This window comes from Oreochromis aureus, linkage group 7 (assembly GCF_013358895.1).
Source record: "Oreochromis aureus strain Israel breed Guangdong linkage group 7, ZZ_aureus, whole genome shotgun sequence".
In the NCBI taxonomy this organism is placed as follows: domain Eukaryota; kingdom Metazoa; phylum Chordata; class Actinopteri; order Cichliformes; family Cichlidae; genus Oreochromis; species Oreochromis aureus.
This window is the reverse complement of record NC_052948.1, coordinates 19,322,382-19,340,980: the sequence shown is the minus strand read 5'-3', so window position 1 is coordinate 19,340,980 and position 18,599 is coordinate 19,322,382. Positions and strand designations below refer to the sequence as shown.

Below are 18,599 nucleotides of genomic sequence, written 5' to 3'. Positions count from 1 at the left end.
AAATAGTTTATGAAACAGGATATCCTCGGAAGGAAGACTTGAGGGTCAGGAGTGAGAAGCTGAATGCTAAATAGGTTTACTTTGTGCTAATAGAGCTAACACTGCCTCCATTCAGATAAAAGTATATTGAAGACCGAGTAGCTTAGTAAAGTTTCCTGCTGAGATGCCAGGCCTCTTTTCATGTTTGGAAGTGCTTTGAAAGAGTGGGAATTTACGGGGTCTTTACTATCCAATTGGGTTTAGTTCCTCTAGACTTTGAATATTGAATCTCAACATTTCATTCACTGTATTGTGAATATTTTCCCTGCTTATGCATTATTACTGTAAAAGCCTAAGAAATAATGTTGCAGTTTGTTAACTTAATTAATTTGTTGTTTGGCTGTTCCCAATCATCCCGAACAGAAAAAGTCTGCATTCAGATTTGCACATTTGTCAGTGAATAACCCACCTTTAACATTACCAATATCATCAAAATGTGTGAGGATATCTCACACATGCAAAAAAAAAAAAAAAAAAAATTATTTCCAACACCCTAAACCTCAAAGTGTTAGTACGTATACATTTTTAGGTTCACTTTTTTAAGTTGATATATTCAGAAAATGTTCCATTTGCATTTATATCTAAATTAATCAACCAACAACAGTAATGTAAAACTAATCCCCTAACATAACAATTGTGATTCTGATACCAAATGTTGCTATGTGGTTATTCCTGTTGAACATGACAGGAGTCTGAGCTCGGTGTGGTTATCTTGATGTTCTTGTTTTTACATTTTGTCTTTTTTGGGTTTTGTTTATGTTAGTGATCTGCTTTTGGTCTGTTTTACTTCTGCCTGTTGCTCACCAACCCTGGAGCTAGCAGGGACTCTCCTTGGGTTTTTCCATTCAGTTCATACTACTTCAAGGCTTAAAATGTCAGTGAAAGGGGATGACTTCTGTTATTACCAACAGTAGCACTACATGTGTGTGTGTGTGTGTATATATATATATATATATATATATATATATATATATATATATATATATATATATATATATATATATATATATATATATATATATATATATATATATATATATATATATATATAGATATATGAATAATACTTTAAGAAGAGGGAACATTTGGTAACATAAGAGTGAAGGATGGTGCACACACTGGTGGACTACATTTTATACAGACAGTATAATCTGAAAGGGGTGGGAGACTGCAAGGTGATAACATCGGAGAATGCATCTAGGGAGCATCAGATAGTCTGTGGGATGACTTGGATATCAAGAAGAGGAAGCAAATGAAGGCACAGGCAAGCGTTAAGTGGTGGAAGTTGAAAAAGAAAGAATGTTGCACAGGTTTCAGAAAGACTGACTCTGTTTAATCACCATCTTGGATGGTGAAGATATGCCTGGTGAGGAGATGATGAAAAGAAGTGCACTAGTACCAATTTTCATGAACAAGGGTGATGTGCAGAGCTGTAGTAACTACAGAGGCCTAAAGCTGATGAGCCACACTATGAAGCTGTGGGGAAGAGCTGTTGAAGCTAGGTTAAGATATATGGCTCCATACTGAGAGAGAGCGCTACAGATGTGATGTTTGCCTGGAGTGTTGACGTGTTAAGAGTGGGAAGTATAGAGAAAGTCAGAAGCAGCTTCAGTGTGTCTTTGTGGATCCAGAGAAAGCATATAATAAGTTAGTAAGATAGGAACTGTGGTACTGCATGAGGAAGTCAGGAGTGGCAGAGGAGTATGTGAGGGTGGTGTGGGAGATGTATCAGGACAACAAGACCGTGACGAGGTGTGTGGTTGGAATGACAAAAGGGTTCAAGATGGGGTGTGATTACATCAAGGATTGGCTCTGAGCCCATTCTTGATTGCATGGTGATGTACAAGCTGACAGATGAGGTCAGGAGTCTCCGTGGACTGCAACGTTTGCAGGAAACATTGTGATGTGTGATGAGAGTAAGGAGCACATGGAAGAACGTTTGAAGAGGTGGAGGTATGCAGTGGAGAGAGGAGGAATGAAAGTCAGTAGGAGCAAGCCAGAATATGTGTGTGTGAGTAAGAGGGAGATGGGTGGAAAAGTAAAAATGCAAGGAGGTAGATGTGTTTAAACAGGGTGAAAACTGGGTGGAGTAGGTGGAGATGAGTGTCAGGGGTAATTGGTGATGAGGAGATGGCAGCAAGGCTTAAAGGGAAGTTTGGTAGTGAGGCCTGTTATGATTTACGGTTTGGAGACAGAGGCACTGACAAAAAGGAGGTGGCAGAGTTAAGGTGCTCAGAATTTTATTGGGAGTGACCAGGATGGGCAGGATTATAAACAAGTCCTTAAGACGGGCAACTCATCGGGAGTGGTTTGCAGAAGCTTGGAACTTGGAAGTTAGAGGCAAGGCTGAAATGGTTTGGACTTGCACGGAGGAAGGATGCTGGATATATAAAACAAAGATAACGATGGAGCTGCCAGGCAAGAGTAAAAGAGAGAAGTTTCATGGATGTAATGAAGGAGAACATGCAGAGGGTTGGTATGACAGAAGAGGATGTTAGGCATAGAGTAAGATGCAGACAGATGATTCACTGTAGCGACCCCTAACGGTAGCACCAGAAAGAAGAAAAGAGGAAGAAAATCATATGTATAACCACATTTTTTTTATTTTTTTTTATATCTGCTGCACTGAAGACAAAACGGTATGCAAATGATCTCTGTAGTCAGTGTGGGTATGTAGTCCCTCTCTCTTCTCAATATAACCACCAGTACTTAACAAACTAAAGGACAAGTTAAAGTTGAACTCTAGGCAGTCAAGTGTTAAGGCGAGGATTGGCTGAGAACATCCAGCAGCTGCTGTCTTGTGGTCATATCCTCACCCTTATCTCACTGTCACCCTCTTCTTCCCCTTGTTTCATGTCCTTAGCATGGCCTGATGGAATGAGCTTACTAAAGATTGACCCACTTTACATGCAGGCGTACAAAGTTGAATTATGCGATGCGGGGGCCATTCCCAATACCATTCTTACGCTAAGCCTAAGAAGCAACCGTGTAGCTCCTGTGCAATTCAGCAAAATTTCATCCATCTATACTGGATGCCAGTCTCTCATGTGTCTTCTAGCCAACCTCAGACCCAGCCTTCCGATTACAGCACAGCCTATAGCTGGAATAACTGTCCTACATTTGTGCCTCCACATGTCTTCAGTCTATATTTCTACCCTCAGTCTTTCTCTTACTTCAGCACTAAGGTTTTGTGTGGATATGGTTACTCTACGTGCGGTGAATAGCTAAGGGGAGTAGCGAGGCCCGTGTTGTGTCATAAGATACTCCATGTGCTTCATTTCTTCATGGCCTGCTGACCTATGTGCAGCAGCTGTTGCACATGGGTCAGCGTATTGATGGCCACATGTTGCGTCAGCCCTTCTCATGAGGCCTGAACATGTTATTCAGAGCTGTTTTGAATCATTTGCACTGAAAGATAATGGAGTTTTACTCAACTGTATGGATGATGATAAAGATACTGTTAGTGTTTGGTCTCTTAGTCTGTCGGCATACTGAGATATCTGAGCAGGCCTCGGACATTTCAGCGTATATTCATCAGCTGAGGTATCTACTCAGAAGCCTTTACTTTTCTTTAGATTGCCATTTCACATTTTGTGCAGACCCTAAAAACCAAGTTGACCAGAAAAAGTTGGTATTATCAGGTAAAAAACAAATTTGTTAAGAATATCTATTAACTGCTATACAAAAACGATAAACATGATAAACATTATACCTGCAGAACATAAGCATGATGTCGTGGCCATATTGGCAAGCTCATGTAAGCTTTTAGTACAAATACAAATGTAGAAGTCGGGGTGACTTTTTAATCTCTGTCGGCCAGGCCGTGTTTCCATTTGACCTCTTTGACCTCTGTTTGTTTCCCCTCTCTGCATCCTTGTCCCTGGTCTCCAGTTTGATGAGTGAGAGTGCCGCCAGCCTTCTCCCATCACCACAATGGTCGACATGGAGACCCAGTACCATCCCCCCTCTCCCCTGGAGGACTCGGTGCTGGGCAGTCCCCTATGTGCTGATGACGATTTCATGGGTGGCATGGAGCAGCTCCAGGACATCTCCCAGTCCATCAGCGACGACGCTCTCAGCTCCTTTGGTGTCCCAAAATACCAGTCCTCAAGCAACGGCTCTGATGGGTCCACCGTCCTCGGTAAAATTAAGTGTGATTTCTTTTTGTTTTTAAGAGTTACAGTCAGACTATGAGTGGTTTGCTTTCTCGCTCTGGTTTCATAATGTCCCAGCACCTCAGTGTAATCTCCTTGCCATTCTTGTTGTTGTCAAACCAGGAGTCCTTCAGTTTAGCCTCGTAATCCCTATTTTGCTCCAAATTGAGGTTTAGATAAGAAACTCACTTTGGCCTTTTTAACCTTTTTCTCTTACAAGGCTGCACTGCATTATCTGTTATCTTAATAAACTTTTTCTCAGTCTCCTCTCTCCAGACTAATACACTTTCTAATGCTTTGAGAAATTCCCCTTTTAGCGATCGGTGTGATATCTGAGTCTCCTGATAAATTTCCTGCTCCTTCGATTCAGTGTTTCCACCGTTTTTCCATTTTTCTCCTCTGGCCTTATTCGCCTTTCATCTTTGTGACTCTCTAGTTTTACCTCTTTTTTTCCCCCTTCCAGCTTTTCTCTTTGCCCCATATCCAACAAGGAATTTACCCATTCCTAAACCACCATGCAAAACCTCTCAGGAAACATCCAATTTGCTTCTGTGTTTCCTCCTGAATAGACGGGGTCTGGGAAATTTACATGTTACAAAAAAAAGAAATGCAAGAAGTAAAGAAGCTGTGAAGAGTACATGTAGAACAGGGAAGAAGGGGGGGTGGAAGAGCACTGAGCATCAGAGAAACATTTGATGACATCACGGAAAAGGCAGTGTGAGGGTGCATGCGATTTATGGGTGTTTAGGAGCGCAAACACAGTGAGAGACAGGAGCAGAAGCTCATATGCTTTCGCTCTCTGCTCTCAGTCAAAACATGTGCACTTGCCCCAAGCTGGAACACAGCTCACTGCCAAATGCTGCTTATCCCTGTGCTGGCATCTCTCGCCAAAACTCATGTGGCTTGACTTAGTGCCACTGTTTTGTACCATTTCATCTGCGCTATTTGTGTACCAAGCAAGTTCTACCAACCACGTTCCCTTTGCAGTGTGGAAATGGAAAGCTGTTGGCATCACGCAGCAAACCCCATGACCTGTCATCCATGACGAGGATCTGTAATAGTACTACATAATGATGCTATGTTTGTTACAGGCAGTACATCACAGCGTGTTAATATCTGTAAGTAAATGCTGTGATGGAACGGGCTGTCCTTGTTGGGTCATACAGGTGCAATTGCGCTTCAGATTCACCGGCTCTTTGCCAGAGAGAGGTGAACGTGCAGATGTCAATGATTGTATGTAGTTCAAATTTCTCAAGCGTGCAACTTTATTTATACATAAGATGAGGCGGCTCTGTGAAATTGTCTTTTTTTTTTGTCAAAATTTTGTGCAGTGCTTTTATAACAGAGTGAGGGATTTTCAACATAGCATTTCTAAATATACTAGTTTTCTTCAAAATAATTATTTCTATCTGCACACAATAACAGAGCAGAAAAAGAATTGTCTCACAAAGCAGAAGATGGATATAGAAAGTTATCACAGCATTTCCAGATGAACAAGAACTGGAGTGAGAAGTATCATCAAGAAATTCAAAGAGAGCCACAAAATACAGAACAAGCCTGGCAGAGGTAGGAAGTGAAAGATTTCAAAGACTCTGAAAGAAAACTAGTAAGAGATGTGTTTGAAGATCCCAGAACAACTGCCAAGACACTAATGAGAGGCTAAGCTAAGTCAGGATCTGTAGTCTCAAAGAAGACGGTCACCAGAGTCCTGCACGGGAATGGACTGAGAGCTTGCAGACCAAGAAAACTCCACTTCTGCAGAAGAGACACCTTCAAGCCAGACTGAAGTATGCGGGCAAACTGGAAGCGCCACCTTTGGTCAGATGAGACGAAATTAGGGTTTTGTTTGTGTGTAAAGTAAAATAATGCAAGGATCCAAAAACTAGGATTTTTGGAAAAGCTTTTTCTTTTCATTTTGTGACCTTCAGACACTCGGCCACTTCTGTCTTTGGTTCTCAGTGACTCCGTCCTCTGTACAAGCTTGTGAATATTCATTTCATTTTAGTTTTTTTGTGCCATTTCTTACTTCAGTTAAAATTATAATAGCGTTCGTCGACAAATAGTTAAAAAACCCAGATCTGTTTAGTTACCATTAAATAGTAGTGTCATTTAGAGCAATATATTATTATATATCAGAGAAAAATGTAATCATGTCCATGCTTGTTTTATTAGATGCGCTCACGCCAGCATCCAGCCCATCATCGGTTGTTTACGGCGTGGTGGCTAGCCAGGAGGAATTGTCATCTTCATCCACATCACTGAACCTGGAGTGTCGAGTGTGTTCTGACCGCGCCTCGGGCTACCACTACGGAGTCCATGCCTGCGAGGGCTGCAAGGTGAGATAAAGATTACGTAAAATAAAGAAGCAGTGCTCTGAGAGCACACACGGCAAGGCAGCTCACTCTCTGGGCAGTATTTACTTTTAAGAGAATTGTGTTGTATTTTTTATACACTCATTTTGTTTTCTTCTGTGTTTTTAAACGCACTTTAAGACGTTTGTAGTCTGCAGGCTTTTGTTTATTTGCCTCTTTGAAGTTAATATACTTGACATACTCAGATTCTGAGTGTACAGTATTCCCGGATTTATCTATAATTTATATCACGGGAATTTTGTTATATCGCGGGTTTCTGCAGCCTATGGGTATACTGTGCTGTAAGCACATACAAATGTTTTTAAAATACGTAAGGATGTGTCTCAAAAGTGTGTTTAGGAGGGTAGAAAGGGTTTATAAGAGTGTGGGGAGGGTTTTTATGGTTTTAAATATATAAAAATAATAAAATAAACATGGTTTCTGCATCCCAGAACGTAACCCCTCCGATAATCGCGGGAGTACTGTCATTTATTTTTTTCATATGTGGCTATATTACATGTGTAGCATTCATGTAAATGTTGTAAAATTCCTTTAAATGTTTAATAATTAATGCCAAGCAGGAAAAAAAAACCACTTGGCAGGAACATGTACATTTACTCAAATGATGTATTTAAACGGTTTTAACCTGTTACTGTAATGTACAGAACAAAATCTTAATAAAATGAATCATGAAAAGAATCTCATGGCAACATGTTCTTCTCAGTCTGAAAACCTTTGGTGATTTAAATTAGCTATATCTAGCAATATTATCACTTTAACCTTCAGCTCAAACATGACCTATTTTATGACTTTTTTGGTATGTTTTTTTATACGTTGACAGTACACACCACACCTGTAAGAGTTCTAGTTTGAGAGTTATGAGACTTTTTGTCAGTTTTCAATCAATCATTAACTTGAACTAAAGACCTTGGAGAATGTAAGCAGAATTTTAATGTATCATTAACATGACCAAACTCTACACTCACAAATTTTTATCAGCATTGATTCAAAACATTTAAAGTTAGCATGTTTACAAACACTATGGCAGACAATTGCTAAAAAAAATCAAACCTCCTCAGCGAATTTAACTGTTGTCGGAAAAGTGGTTCTGTCATTATGCTCGATAGACTTCAGAGGTCATTCTTGCCAGATGAGCGCACTTATCTTTTCACCCTATGCCCTGCCTAATCATTATCACCAATATCCATCCAATCTCCTTCTCCATACGTCACTCTCAGTGAGGCACAGAAAACCCGCTTAACCCACATTAACCAGTTTCAAAACAGTAAATTATTCCTTATTTTTAGGTATAACACTAAAAAAGAAGGAAAAGCCAGAATGAATCCAGGTGCAGTGTGTGTCTTGTGACTAATGATGGCTTATAACAACATCATAAATGTCACATTTGGCCCTTACACATGGTTGCTTATTAGTCTTTCAGTTAATTGTTTACCAGTTGTTGAAGAGGAAACCAAGGCCGTCTTAAGATAAACTAAGGGTCAAAGACGGTGTGACTTGAGATATTTTTCAGCTACTGCTGGCTGTCGCTTACTTCAGGTGAACAATCTGGAAGAAATAGCGACTAAATCGGGGGACGTCTGTACTTTGCCGCTCTGTAAATACACTTAACTTAGATGTATCAGCCATAATGGGGAGGATGGTTTTTGGGGAAGTGATAGAAAAACTCAGATAAAATGGAATAATCATGTGTGGGATATGTGTTGTGTGACTGTAGATCAGTTCTTTGATACAGATATATCTGTAGTAGATGCTACCTGAGGTCAGTCCACAGGTCAGCCGGGGTTGTTTTACAGCAAGTCTTAAGGCTGTAAAACAATAAATCAAAGACTTTTCTACGAAGTCAAGGTAAATTTGTTCAGCCTATACCTTTAGGAAAAAGTCATGTCAGTGCATATCTATAAGAGGTGACCTGCAAGTACTGAAGGTTAATGTTAAAACCCAAACTTTGAACATGAGTTGAATGGGTGAAGTCAACATTTCTTGATCATAACCAGAAAATCTAGAAATTGTGCCTTTAATTCTGTCTTGAATTTTAATGACGTTCTCTTAAAGCACTCACACTTGAGAAACGATTATGTAGAGCAGGAGTTCTCACATTTCTGATGACAGCTCACTGAGCTGGAATATATGGTGACTGTGTCACATTTACCAGCTATGTGAGAAGAAAGTGAGTCCTTCTGTCACCTTGTATAATGAGCTGAGTGAGTGACAATGATGGCAGTAAAAGGGTTACTGGGCTGGTGGAAGAAACTGTAGGAAGTATTCGGACTTAATGAAATTCTGAAATATGTATAACTGACTAAGCCACAATCAAAGTTAGAGTTGAGGAAAAACAGCAGTAGTTTAGCCAAAATTAAAAAAAAATGTGAATGAATGAAAAAATATTTACTTTGTTTAAAGTTGATAAAGGTTTTTCTGTTACAAGCTACTGATGATTGCACAGGCAAACCATGGAATCGAAGTCTTTATTTCAAAGATATAAGAAAGAAATGTTAATTAACAAAAGAAATAAATGAACATGAAATAAAAGAAAGCTATCATATTCACATGAAACAAAAGCTGATGATTTCCCATTCGAAAAGGAGTAGGAGGAAGCTCTAGGTCAGGGGTGTCGAACTCCAGTCCTCGAGGTCTGGTGTCCTGAAACTTTTAAATGTCTATCTGCTGCAACACAGCTGAGTGAAAATGGGTCATTAACAACACACTATAGAACTTGACTGCATGCTAAATAAATGTAAGTGTTTGGAAAATTGTATTTCTAAAAGTACTATTATTGTACCGTGTTCATACACTAATGAGCTGCTGCAACATGAATCAAATGGCTGAATTGCCACTTCAGCATGTAGTCAAGTTTTGCTAATGACCTCCTAATTTTATTAAGGTGTGCTGCAGTAGGGACACAGAGAAAAGTTTCAGGACGCCGGCGCTCGAGGACTGGAGTTTGACACCCGTGCTTTAGGTCATTATATGCCAGGGGTGGGGAACTCCAGGCCTCGAGGGCCAGTGCCCTGCAGGTTTTAGATATCACCCTGGGTCAACACACCTGAATGAAGTGATTAGTTCATTACCAGGCCTCTGAAGAACTTCAAGACATGTTGACAAGGTAATGTAGCCGTTTGAATCAGCTAAAACCTGCAGGACACTGGCACTCGAGGCCTGGAGTTCCCCACCCCTGTTATATGTGTATAAGTTTTCATTATACAATCAAATCTATACATATATGTGCTAAATAAATATACTTATCGAATACACAGGCTTTTTCAGATTAATATATATTAGTGCGTGGGGCTGCATGGCATTAGCCGTTCAGCCCCACGCACGGGGTGATCCGCGGTAACTCGCTAACAGAGATTTGCCGCATTATTGCAGTTATGGCGTTAACGTAATTTTAACGAGATTAACGCTGACAGCACTAATATATATATCTTTATACATTGATCTATAATTATTTAAATACACATATCCAACAGTTTTGCTTTTATATACTCAAATATCCATATTTAATGTGAAGCATGACCATTAAGCACCCTGCCTCATCCATATACTTATTTTAAAAAATATAATTTTTTTATTTGTGTAAAAAAAAAATAAAAAAAAATAAAAATAAGGAAACAACAACCATGGAAACCAATAGTTGTCAATAATTTTATGTTCTTGTAACGCACACACACACACACACCTGTTTTTGTTTAGTTCTTCTCTGATGTTTGGTCAGCGATCAGTAATAGAAACATGACCCTCACCATGTCAGGACATTCATTCAGGATGACACTGGATATAAGCAAAGCCGGCATGCAGCCCACTTGAACGAATCTGAATTTCTTTTCCATCACCGTGTTATTGTATACCTGTTAGTGTGCCAGTATCAGGCTCAGGGTTAGTAGGTGAAAGTCAGCCGGCATTGCGAGCTCACATGACTGTCACAGGTCTGTGTATTCTTACTCCGTACGTGCGTCGTTCAGACTGAGTGTGTACTTTAGCAAACTGATTGGCTGAGTTTTGGATGAAATCTTTGAAACCTGCTGTTAGTAAGTAAAGGATAAATGTGTTATTAAGCACCTCCCCAGGACATTTTCTTACCCTTCGATGAACTATAAGTGCTGTTTGGTCCATCTGTTCCTTACCAAAGTTAAATATTGCTTTGTGTTAAGGTTGTGTAAACAGAAGGAAACTGGTGGTGTTGCTTTGTGTACAAGGAGCTGCTTTTACCATGACTGTCATCTTAATACAGTGGGGAGCCGATAATTTTATTTCTGAAACTGGTTGCTGAACGGCTAACTTCATTAAAAGTAAAATGTAAACTCTGTTTTATTTTATTTTTTATTAACTTTCTGAAAGAATACTTCCCTTTGTGCCTGAGCAGTCTGGTCAAATGAAAACACGTATTTGTTTCTTGTGAGCACTAATTACATTTCTTATGTTCTTTTGTTGACCCCTCCCCTCATCCCTCCAGGGTTTTTTTCGACGGACCATCCGTCTGAAGCTGGAGTATGACAAGTGTGAACGTCGCTGCAAAATCCAAAAAAAGAACCGCAACAAGTGCCAATACTGCCGCTTCCAGAAGTGCCTGTCAGTGGGAATGTCCCACAATGGTGAGTCCTGGGCAGTGCTTCAAGCTCAGAAGCATACATCCACACGTCCATCGTGCTTGTTACTTGTAAACACAGACTGCTTAACAGAGTAGCACAGTTGTGCTGCTGCCAGGAAAGATTGAACAGGCACATACCCACATAATAAGCACAAATAAGCCATCAGACAGTTGGGAGTTCAGATGCATGTTAAGGCAGGTCCCTAACTGACACCTAATTCAGGTGAATATAGATTTATGTGTCATCTTCATTTAACCTTTGGACAATTTCCACTCTTTTTATTCAGAAATAGACCAGAAACAAACCTGCAGATAGAAGGCACACCCGTTCTCTGTCTTGGCAGCGCTAGTATCATATTGCATTATAATTACATTGGCTGAAACTGCTTGACCCATTTGGTGCAGATGTGCGAACAGGAGGGGAAAATCACATGACCTTGTGCGTCCCTCCACCCAATCTTTTTTTATTTCCAGCTTGCAAATACCTCGAGCTCACTAATAGTCAGATTTTGTGCACATTTAGCACATGGAGAACATCAGGAGAGCAAATTATTAAGAGTTTAAGTAATAAGTATTGCTGATTTATCACCGTTATTTGTTCGTTGATCTTCCGCATAGTTCTATTCACTTTGACACTGAAAAGAAATATTGTGTTTTGCAGCAATAACCTTTATTTCTCTCTCAGTGTAAGGGGAGATATGCATGTTGGAAAACAAGGATTTCACAATTGGAAAAGCTTAAAAGATTCCCTCCTTGGTGTGGGCTGTCTTTCTTTTAAATACAAAAATATTATGTGTGAAATGATATTTACACTCAAAATATAGCACGTCATGTTGACTCTGGGCTAAGGTCATTGTGCTGATCAAAAACATGAGTGTATGTGTTTGTATGAGTGGACTTCTGCTAAAGGTATCAAAAAGGTCAATGCAGAGTGTGTGCACACTTTGCCGATATTCCACGCTGGTGGTAGCGAACCTGTGGACGTGTAACGGCTTTCATTTCCCTCTGGAGAGATTGACCGAATATAGCATTCTGTTTTGAGGTATAGTCTAGGTTACCCTTCTTCTTATGGTTTATGTTATTGACTTCACTGAGCAAAATGTAAGTGAGGACAGGAACGTGAGGGTATTTGAGACCGTCGCAACCTTACAACCTGATCTTTGGCGGTGTGGTGATACCACAGGACCACAGCACGGCTATTTTTGTATGTCTCTTTGTATCGATTTAGAGTCATTTACAGTAGCCACAATAGAAGATCCTCACCAAGGCTTGCATTTTAAGTTTTTTTTAAAAATTTAAACTGTAAACCATTCAGACATTCAAAGTTTAAGCATCAACAGGAAGGTGAAGAGGTTTAGAATAAAAATGGTTACATTTACATTTCAGTCTCGGCATGTAGTTTATGTAAAAGTCTCTGTTTCCAAAACGTAATCGAAAAATGGACTGGTACACCGATCAGGCAGTGATCAGACTGACTCACCTGTTAGTGGGTGGGATATGTCAGGGAGCAAATGAACATTTTGACCTCAGAGTTGACTTGTTAAAGTCAGGAAAAACGGGCAAGCGAGAGAATTTGAGTGAGTTTGACAAGAGCTAAATTGTGATGGCTGGACAGCTGGGTCAGAGCATCTCCAAAACTGCATCTCTTTTGGGGTGTTCCCAGTCTGCAGTGGTCAGTATCTATCAAAGGTGGTCTATGGAAAGAACTGCGGTGAACCAGTGACAGGATGATTGATGCACATGAGGAGCGAAGGATCGCTAGTGTGGTCCGATCTAACAGACAAGCTATTGTAGCTCGAATTGGTGAAAAGTATTTAATGCTGATTCTGATAGAAAGGTGTCAGAATACACAAATCAGTCAGGGATGGGCAGTCAATTTTTTTTTGGCTGGGAAACCTTGGGTTCTGCCAACCATGTGGATGTTACTTGACACATACCACCTACTTAAGCAATACTGCAGACCATGTAACCATGTGACCCTTTCATGGTCAGCGGTATTCCCCGATGGCCTCTTTCAGCAGGATAATGCACCCTGCCACAAAGCAAAAATGGTTCAGGAATGGTTTGAGCACAAGTTTGAGGTGTTTGATCTATGAAGGCTTCACCTCTCAGCTTTGAGGACTTAAAGGATATGTTGCTAACATCTTGGTTCCAGATATCACAGCACACCTTCAGGGGTCTTTCCCTGAGGAGCCGGGGCTGTTTTTAGCAGCCAAAGAGGACCAAGACAACGTTATCCGTCATCATGGTATATAGTGCTTTTCTAATCTAAATGAACATTCAAAGTACTTTTTCACTACAAGCTTCATTCACCCAAAAATACACATCACACTTTGCTTTACCTAAACGCTTTGTGTAACATTAACGTGCACACTCGCACTCCAACGGAGTGCATCAGAGCAACATGGAGTTCAGTATCTGCTCTTTCTTGCCCAAGGATAGCTCGACTGGAGCTGCAGCGGCCTCGGTGAGGGGCCGTCAGTGCGTGAATGCATATCTGATTCAGGCTTAATGACATTTTGAGGTTGTTTCTACTTTTTCGAGTGTGGACAGTAGAGTGGAGTCTCTGCTTCACGATCCTTAATTTATTCCCTGCAGTATGCTGCTAGACAAACATTCTTTCTAAGTATTGCAACAGCACAAAAACTCTTTATTATCAAAAGGGACTGAAAGTTTTCTCAAATCCAGCAAATTAATTCCTCTCGTATTTCATTTGCTGACAAGACGCAGACGGCTCAACAGACTGACGGACTGACCCCTGCCCACCTTCAGCTCCCTTCCACGCTTATCCCCTCATACTGTCTCTTAGGAATTAGACTTACACGAAGCTTAGCATCAATCACTTCCTCACATCTTAATTGGACTTGGCTCCTGGCCAGGCGCCCACCATGGAGCTTTACTAGCTTCAGATGATCCATCCACATTCTGAGCAGTAATCTAATGGGCCCTCGTGCTGCCTGCCAGCTCAAGGTCTCATCCTCGCGCAGTCCTCTTCAGTATGCTCAGATTCATTTTGTAAGCAACCATCAATAACAGAATATCTGATTTTTTTTTTATGCTTTTATGGGCTCATAAAAAACAGGCAGTTAGTACAGCTGGTCTCCTCACATAGACGTGCAGATTTGTGTGGGTAAAACAGCTTGTGCACATTTAAACTAGCGAAGAGGGGTTGGAAATAGTTCACCTCTAATCTCATTAGTCAAATGGGATCAGACAGTCTGAGCGATGCCAGCATCCTCTCATAGAGAAATAGCGCTTATTAACACATGTTGTTGAAGAACGTTTCAAGCAAATGTTTCCCACTTTGTAATTTGTGCTAACTTATGTCATTACTGTAATGCACAAAAAGTCCATTTGCCTTTCAATGGCAAGCAGACATGTTTACATCTTTTTTTTTCTTTTTATCCTAGCATAATGTCACATATAGCACAGGATATTTCTGATGCACTGAAAATTGTTACATATTTGACTGAACCTTCCATGGTAAAGTGTTTTTCCTGACCTTTTAAACTGTTTTTGTTGCTGTAGATTTATTGTACGTGTTCAGGCATAGCGAGATGTTTTGGCAAAAGCCTGGGGAACTAAATTGTCTTCATGAAACCAGTCTCTTGTTTCTTCGATGTTTGTACTTTTATCCGGCTGTAAGCCACTGAATTTTAGCTGGCACCGAGACAGGCAGATACAAGTTAAATTACATCTTTGATTGAGTTCAGCATTGGAAGTTTATGGTGTTATCGTGAAACGCATTCTGTTGTGTTCAGCTATAAATGCCGTTTTAACTTGTCCATTCCATCTGTCTATTCTCTTCCTCTAAATTCATCCTGTGCTTGTATGTTATTCACAGTCCCTTCTTTAGAATACAATATAAGGCTGTCTGCACATCCTCTGTGGTGTTTGGCACCAGATTTGCTTTCTGCAGTACTACTGTATTAAAGTATTAGCTTTTTGAATTTGCAGAAAACCTTTAGATTTTCTGGATACATTTAATATTTTGCCTTCATTTTTAAGTTGGCTTGAAACAGTTGTATTTAGCAAGGTGCTTTTACTGGAACTGCGCTTGGTGTAACTGAAATAAATCTATGACTCGACAGTTTTATGTCACCACAAAGTCATCTCCATCTCTCTGTCTGCTGTCCGCAGCCATCCGGTTTGGTCGGATGCCCCAGTCAGAGAAGCTAAAACTAAAGGCGGAGATGGTGACGGTGGACAAGGAGGTGGAAAACCCCCAGCTAGCTGACCAGAAGACCCTGGCCAAGCACATTTATGAGGCTTACCTGAAGAACTTCAACATGAACAAGGCCAAGGCTCGATCCATTCTCATGGGCAAGACCAACACTGCTGTACGTTGATTAGTGAGTAAAGTAATGGGTTGGTGAGTGAAAGGTGTTGGACATGTATAACCTCATATTCGCACGTTCTTCCATTTCCAGCTTTTCCTCATAGTGCGAGGTCATGCGGTTTTGTAACTTTTAATTTATTTTTTCCCGGCTGGAGTGATTGCAGTCTCTTTCTGAGCACATAAAATACATTTTGCCAACTCATGTCTCAATATGACCTGGCAATCACTCCCTTAGAGATTAGACGCAGCCAGCCAATGACAAAAATAAGTTGCTCAACCAGCGGAGCAATTCAGCACAGAGGATGGGCAAGGACTTACTTAAGCCTGTTACTTAGCCTTTCACTGTGCGTTTCCCTTAATGTGTATGTTCTTTTTATCACCCGTTCCCATTCACCCTAAAAGCATTCCCCCCTCTGATGTGCTTCTTTCCTACCGAGGGGGATAAGAAGGGGGGGGGGCGGGTGGGCGTGGTGTGTGTAGGTGTAAAATGGGTCAAGAGGGACAGAAGCGCGCATCCAAATTCAGGCACAGATCTTATCCACTGCTTCAAAGCTCCTGATGAACAAGCAGGGTGGGTAGAAAGTATTCAGTGATTGAATATTGTTTAACCTACCTTTGCTATCGCAGCACTTTTACACAACTCGTAACTGCCCATAAAAGTCATGTTGTAATTCTTGCCAGGGGTCTGTGTACAAATTCCAACAGTCCGGCATGTTAAATGTACATCTCAATAAGTCTTGTCAAATTTAACTTTATTCATACAGATACTATTAAATGCTTTTAAAAATATATATGTGTATATGCATCCTGAAAACTTTATAAGTGAAGATTAGTATCTCCCCCCTGCTTTGACGTGTTACTCCACTACAGTGTCTTCTGTTTAGAAAACAGTTCAAATGATTGTAATGCCAGTACACATTTGTGTAGTTCATGTGGACCTGGGAGTTTGGCAAGCAGTGATATAATATAAGGACAGTTCCTGAAAAGTGTATCATGTGACAAATTGGAATCAGCAACAAGTTTTGGAAAACAGTAGTTTTGCTATACCGCTTAAGAGAAATAGAGAGGCACTTTTTTAAAAGAATTCTGCCTATTTAGTCTTTCTTTTAATGCATCATAATAAGAATTCCAACGAGGTTTACTCAAAAATATGTTGTGCTCAAAAAGCAGAGTATACACGCTTTGACTTCTGGACCTTTTCTGATCTTCTCCTCATCTGAACCTCCGTTATCAAATCAAGGAATGTTAGCGTGACGTAGAAGTATAAAATTAAACACCTCAGCGTCGTGTTGCGCATACCTTCCCTTGTTACTCTAGCCCAGAGTTAGAGCAGCATTCATGAGTCAGAGCTCCGATGTGCGGCAGCAGGTGTAAAGCTGTTCATCGAAATGCTGTAACTTGTCCTCTGTGGGAACAGTGACATAACCGAAACACCCATTAACTGCCCACAGTGCTGTTGTTTGCTTTCTGTACAGGTACGCTCACTGTAAACAGAACTGTACACGGGGCACTGTGCACAATGTTAACATTTTAATTTTAGACATTTTGAATTAAACTCTGTGTTTACGCTGCATTTCTTTGAGCTTTAACTGTGCTTTTAGTTGTGGATATTGTGAGTAACATCTATTTTTTTTTTTTTTAAATTGTGGTAGGTTGGTGATTTCTTTGTTGTGACAATGCTTCTTGGAAATACATTTTCTACTGTTGGAAAGCCTGTTTGTTTCCCCTACAGTGGCGCCAGAAAATGACAGAAAATGCATTTGTGGGTTGCGCATATGAAAAACAAAAAAACCCCCAAAAGCCAAATCTTTACTTTCCAGATTTACTGCCAAGAACAGTTGTTACAACAAAGAAATAATTGATCAAACACAAATTTCCGTACTTTTTGTGCTAAGTTTATAATTATACTTACCTACAATCATATATTTCTTATTTTTCTATATAAATATAACTGAATTCAGCAGAAGTTCAAGCATGTAATAGTGAGCTGGTTTTTTTTCAAGCCACCGAAACCGCTCTGACTCAGGGCATGGGCACGGGACCTCTGTGGGTGTCCAGCGGTTTTTGGCACTAGAACAGGATCCTCCGGGCCGCATGTCCCCATTTGGTTCACTCGGATTTGGAATTAGTGGAATGTGTGCATCAGCATCTAAGTTTAAGTGGGTTTTAGCTGTTCAAGTAACTTCCACATGAATTCCAGCATTGCGTTGTGATGAGATGATCACTGTTGCACTTTGTGCCTGTTAGTGGGTTTAATGATGTGGCTGATCGGTGTGTGTGTGTGTAGCAGTAAAATCAAGGAGAGTACGCGTGTCATCGCGGAAACAAAACATTCAGATGTCAATAAGGGCTCTAGGCTTAGCCTTTCCTCTCGGTGAAGATTATTATCTGTAAACACTCCAGTCAGTCAGTTATTCATGTCGGCAAGTTTGCTGAGTCGGCATGTTCCATGTCAGGTCTCGTCTGACACGAATCGTCTTTTGTTAAGAGGCCACAATCACAGTTCTCGCTCTATAGCCTGTGTTGCATTTCAGCTGAGACACATTTTTAACAAAGCATTGTACTTTTAGTTTTATAGTGACGTGTATTTCCCTACCATCCACAGCCTTTTGTCATTCACGACATGGAGACCCTCCAGCTGGCAGAGCAGACACTGGTGGCCAAGATGGTCGGCTCTGTGGGAGCGATGAAGGACAAGGAGGTGGAGGTTCGGATTTTCCACTGCTGCCAGTGCACGTCAGTGGAAACCGTCACGGAGCTCACAGAGTTTGCAAAGTCCGTCCCCGGGTTCTCAAACCTGGACCTGAACGATCAGGTGACTCTTTTGAAATACGGAGTGTACGAAGCCATTTTCGCCATGCTCGCCTCCAGTATGAACAAGGACGGGCTTCTTGTAGCGTACGGCTCGGGCTTCATCACCCGGGAATTCCTCAAGAGCCTGCGTCGACCGTTCAGCGACATGATGGAGCCAAAGTTCCAGTTTGCCATGAAGTTTAATGCACTGGAGTTGGACGACAGTGATCTGGCTCTCTTTGTGGCTGCCATCATCTGCTGTGGCGGTGAGGAAATTTGTTGCATGCATTCTTCAGTATCCTATAAAATCCTTT

The 18,599-nt window shown here is 40.8% G+C and overlaps 1 protein-coding gene across 4 annotated transcripts in view; it reads left to right on the top strand.

Moving 5' to 3' along the window:
- pparab (peroxisome proliferator-activated receptor alpha b) overlaps positions 1-18,599 on the top strand; it is a 31,813-nt gene that overhangs the window by 9,370 nt on the left and 3,844 nt on the right. For 3 of the 4 annotated variants that reach the window (XM_031727430.2, XM_031727356.2, XM_039615825.1), the window contains exons 2-6: positions 3,931-4,180; positions 6,366-6,529; positions 11,019-11,157; positions 15,294-15,493; positions 18,098-18,551. In XM_031727430.2, coding sequence (XP_031583290.1) covers positions 3,973-4,180; positions 6,366-6,529; positions 11,019-11,157; positions 15,294-15,493; positions 18,098-18,551 — 1,165 coding nt within the window. In that variant the 5' untranslated portion in view covers positions 3,931-3,972. Of the gene's footprint in view, positions 1-3,930; positions 4,181-6,365; positions 6,530-11,018; positions 11,158-15,293; positions 15,494-18,097; positions 18,552-18,599 lie in introns of those variants that run through there. The other variant, XM_039615826.1, reaches the window with a different exon arrangement.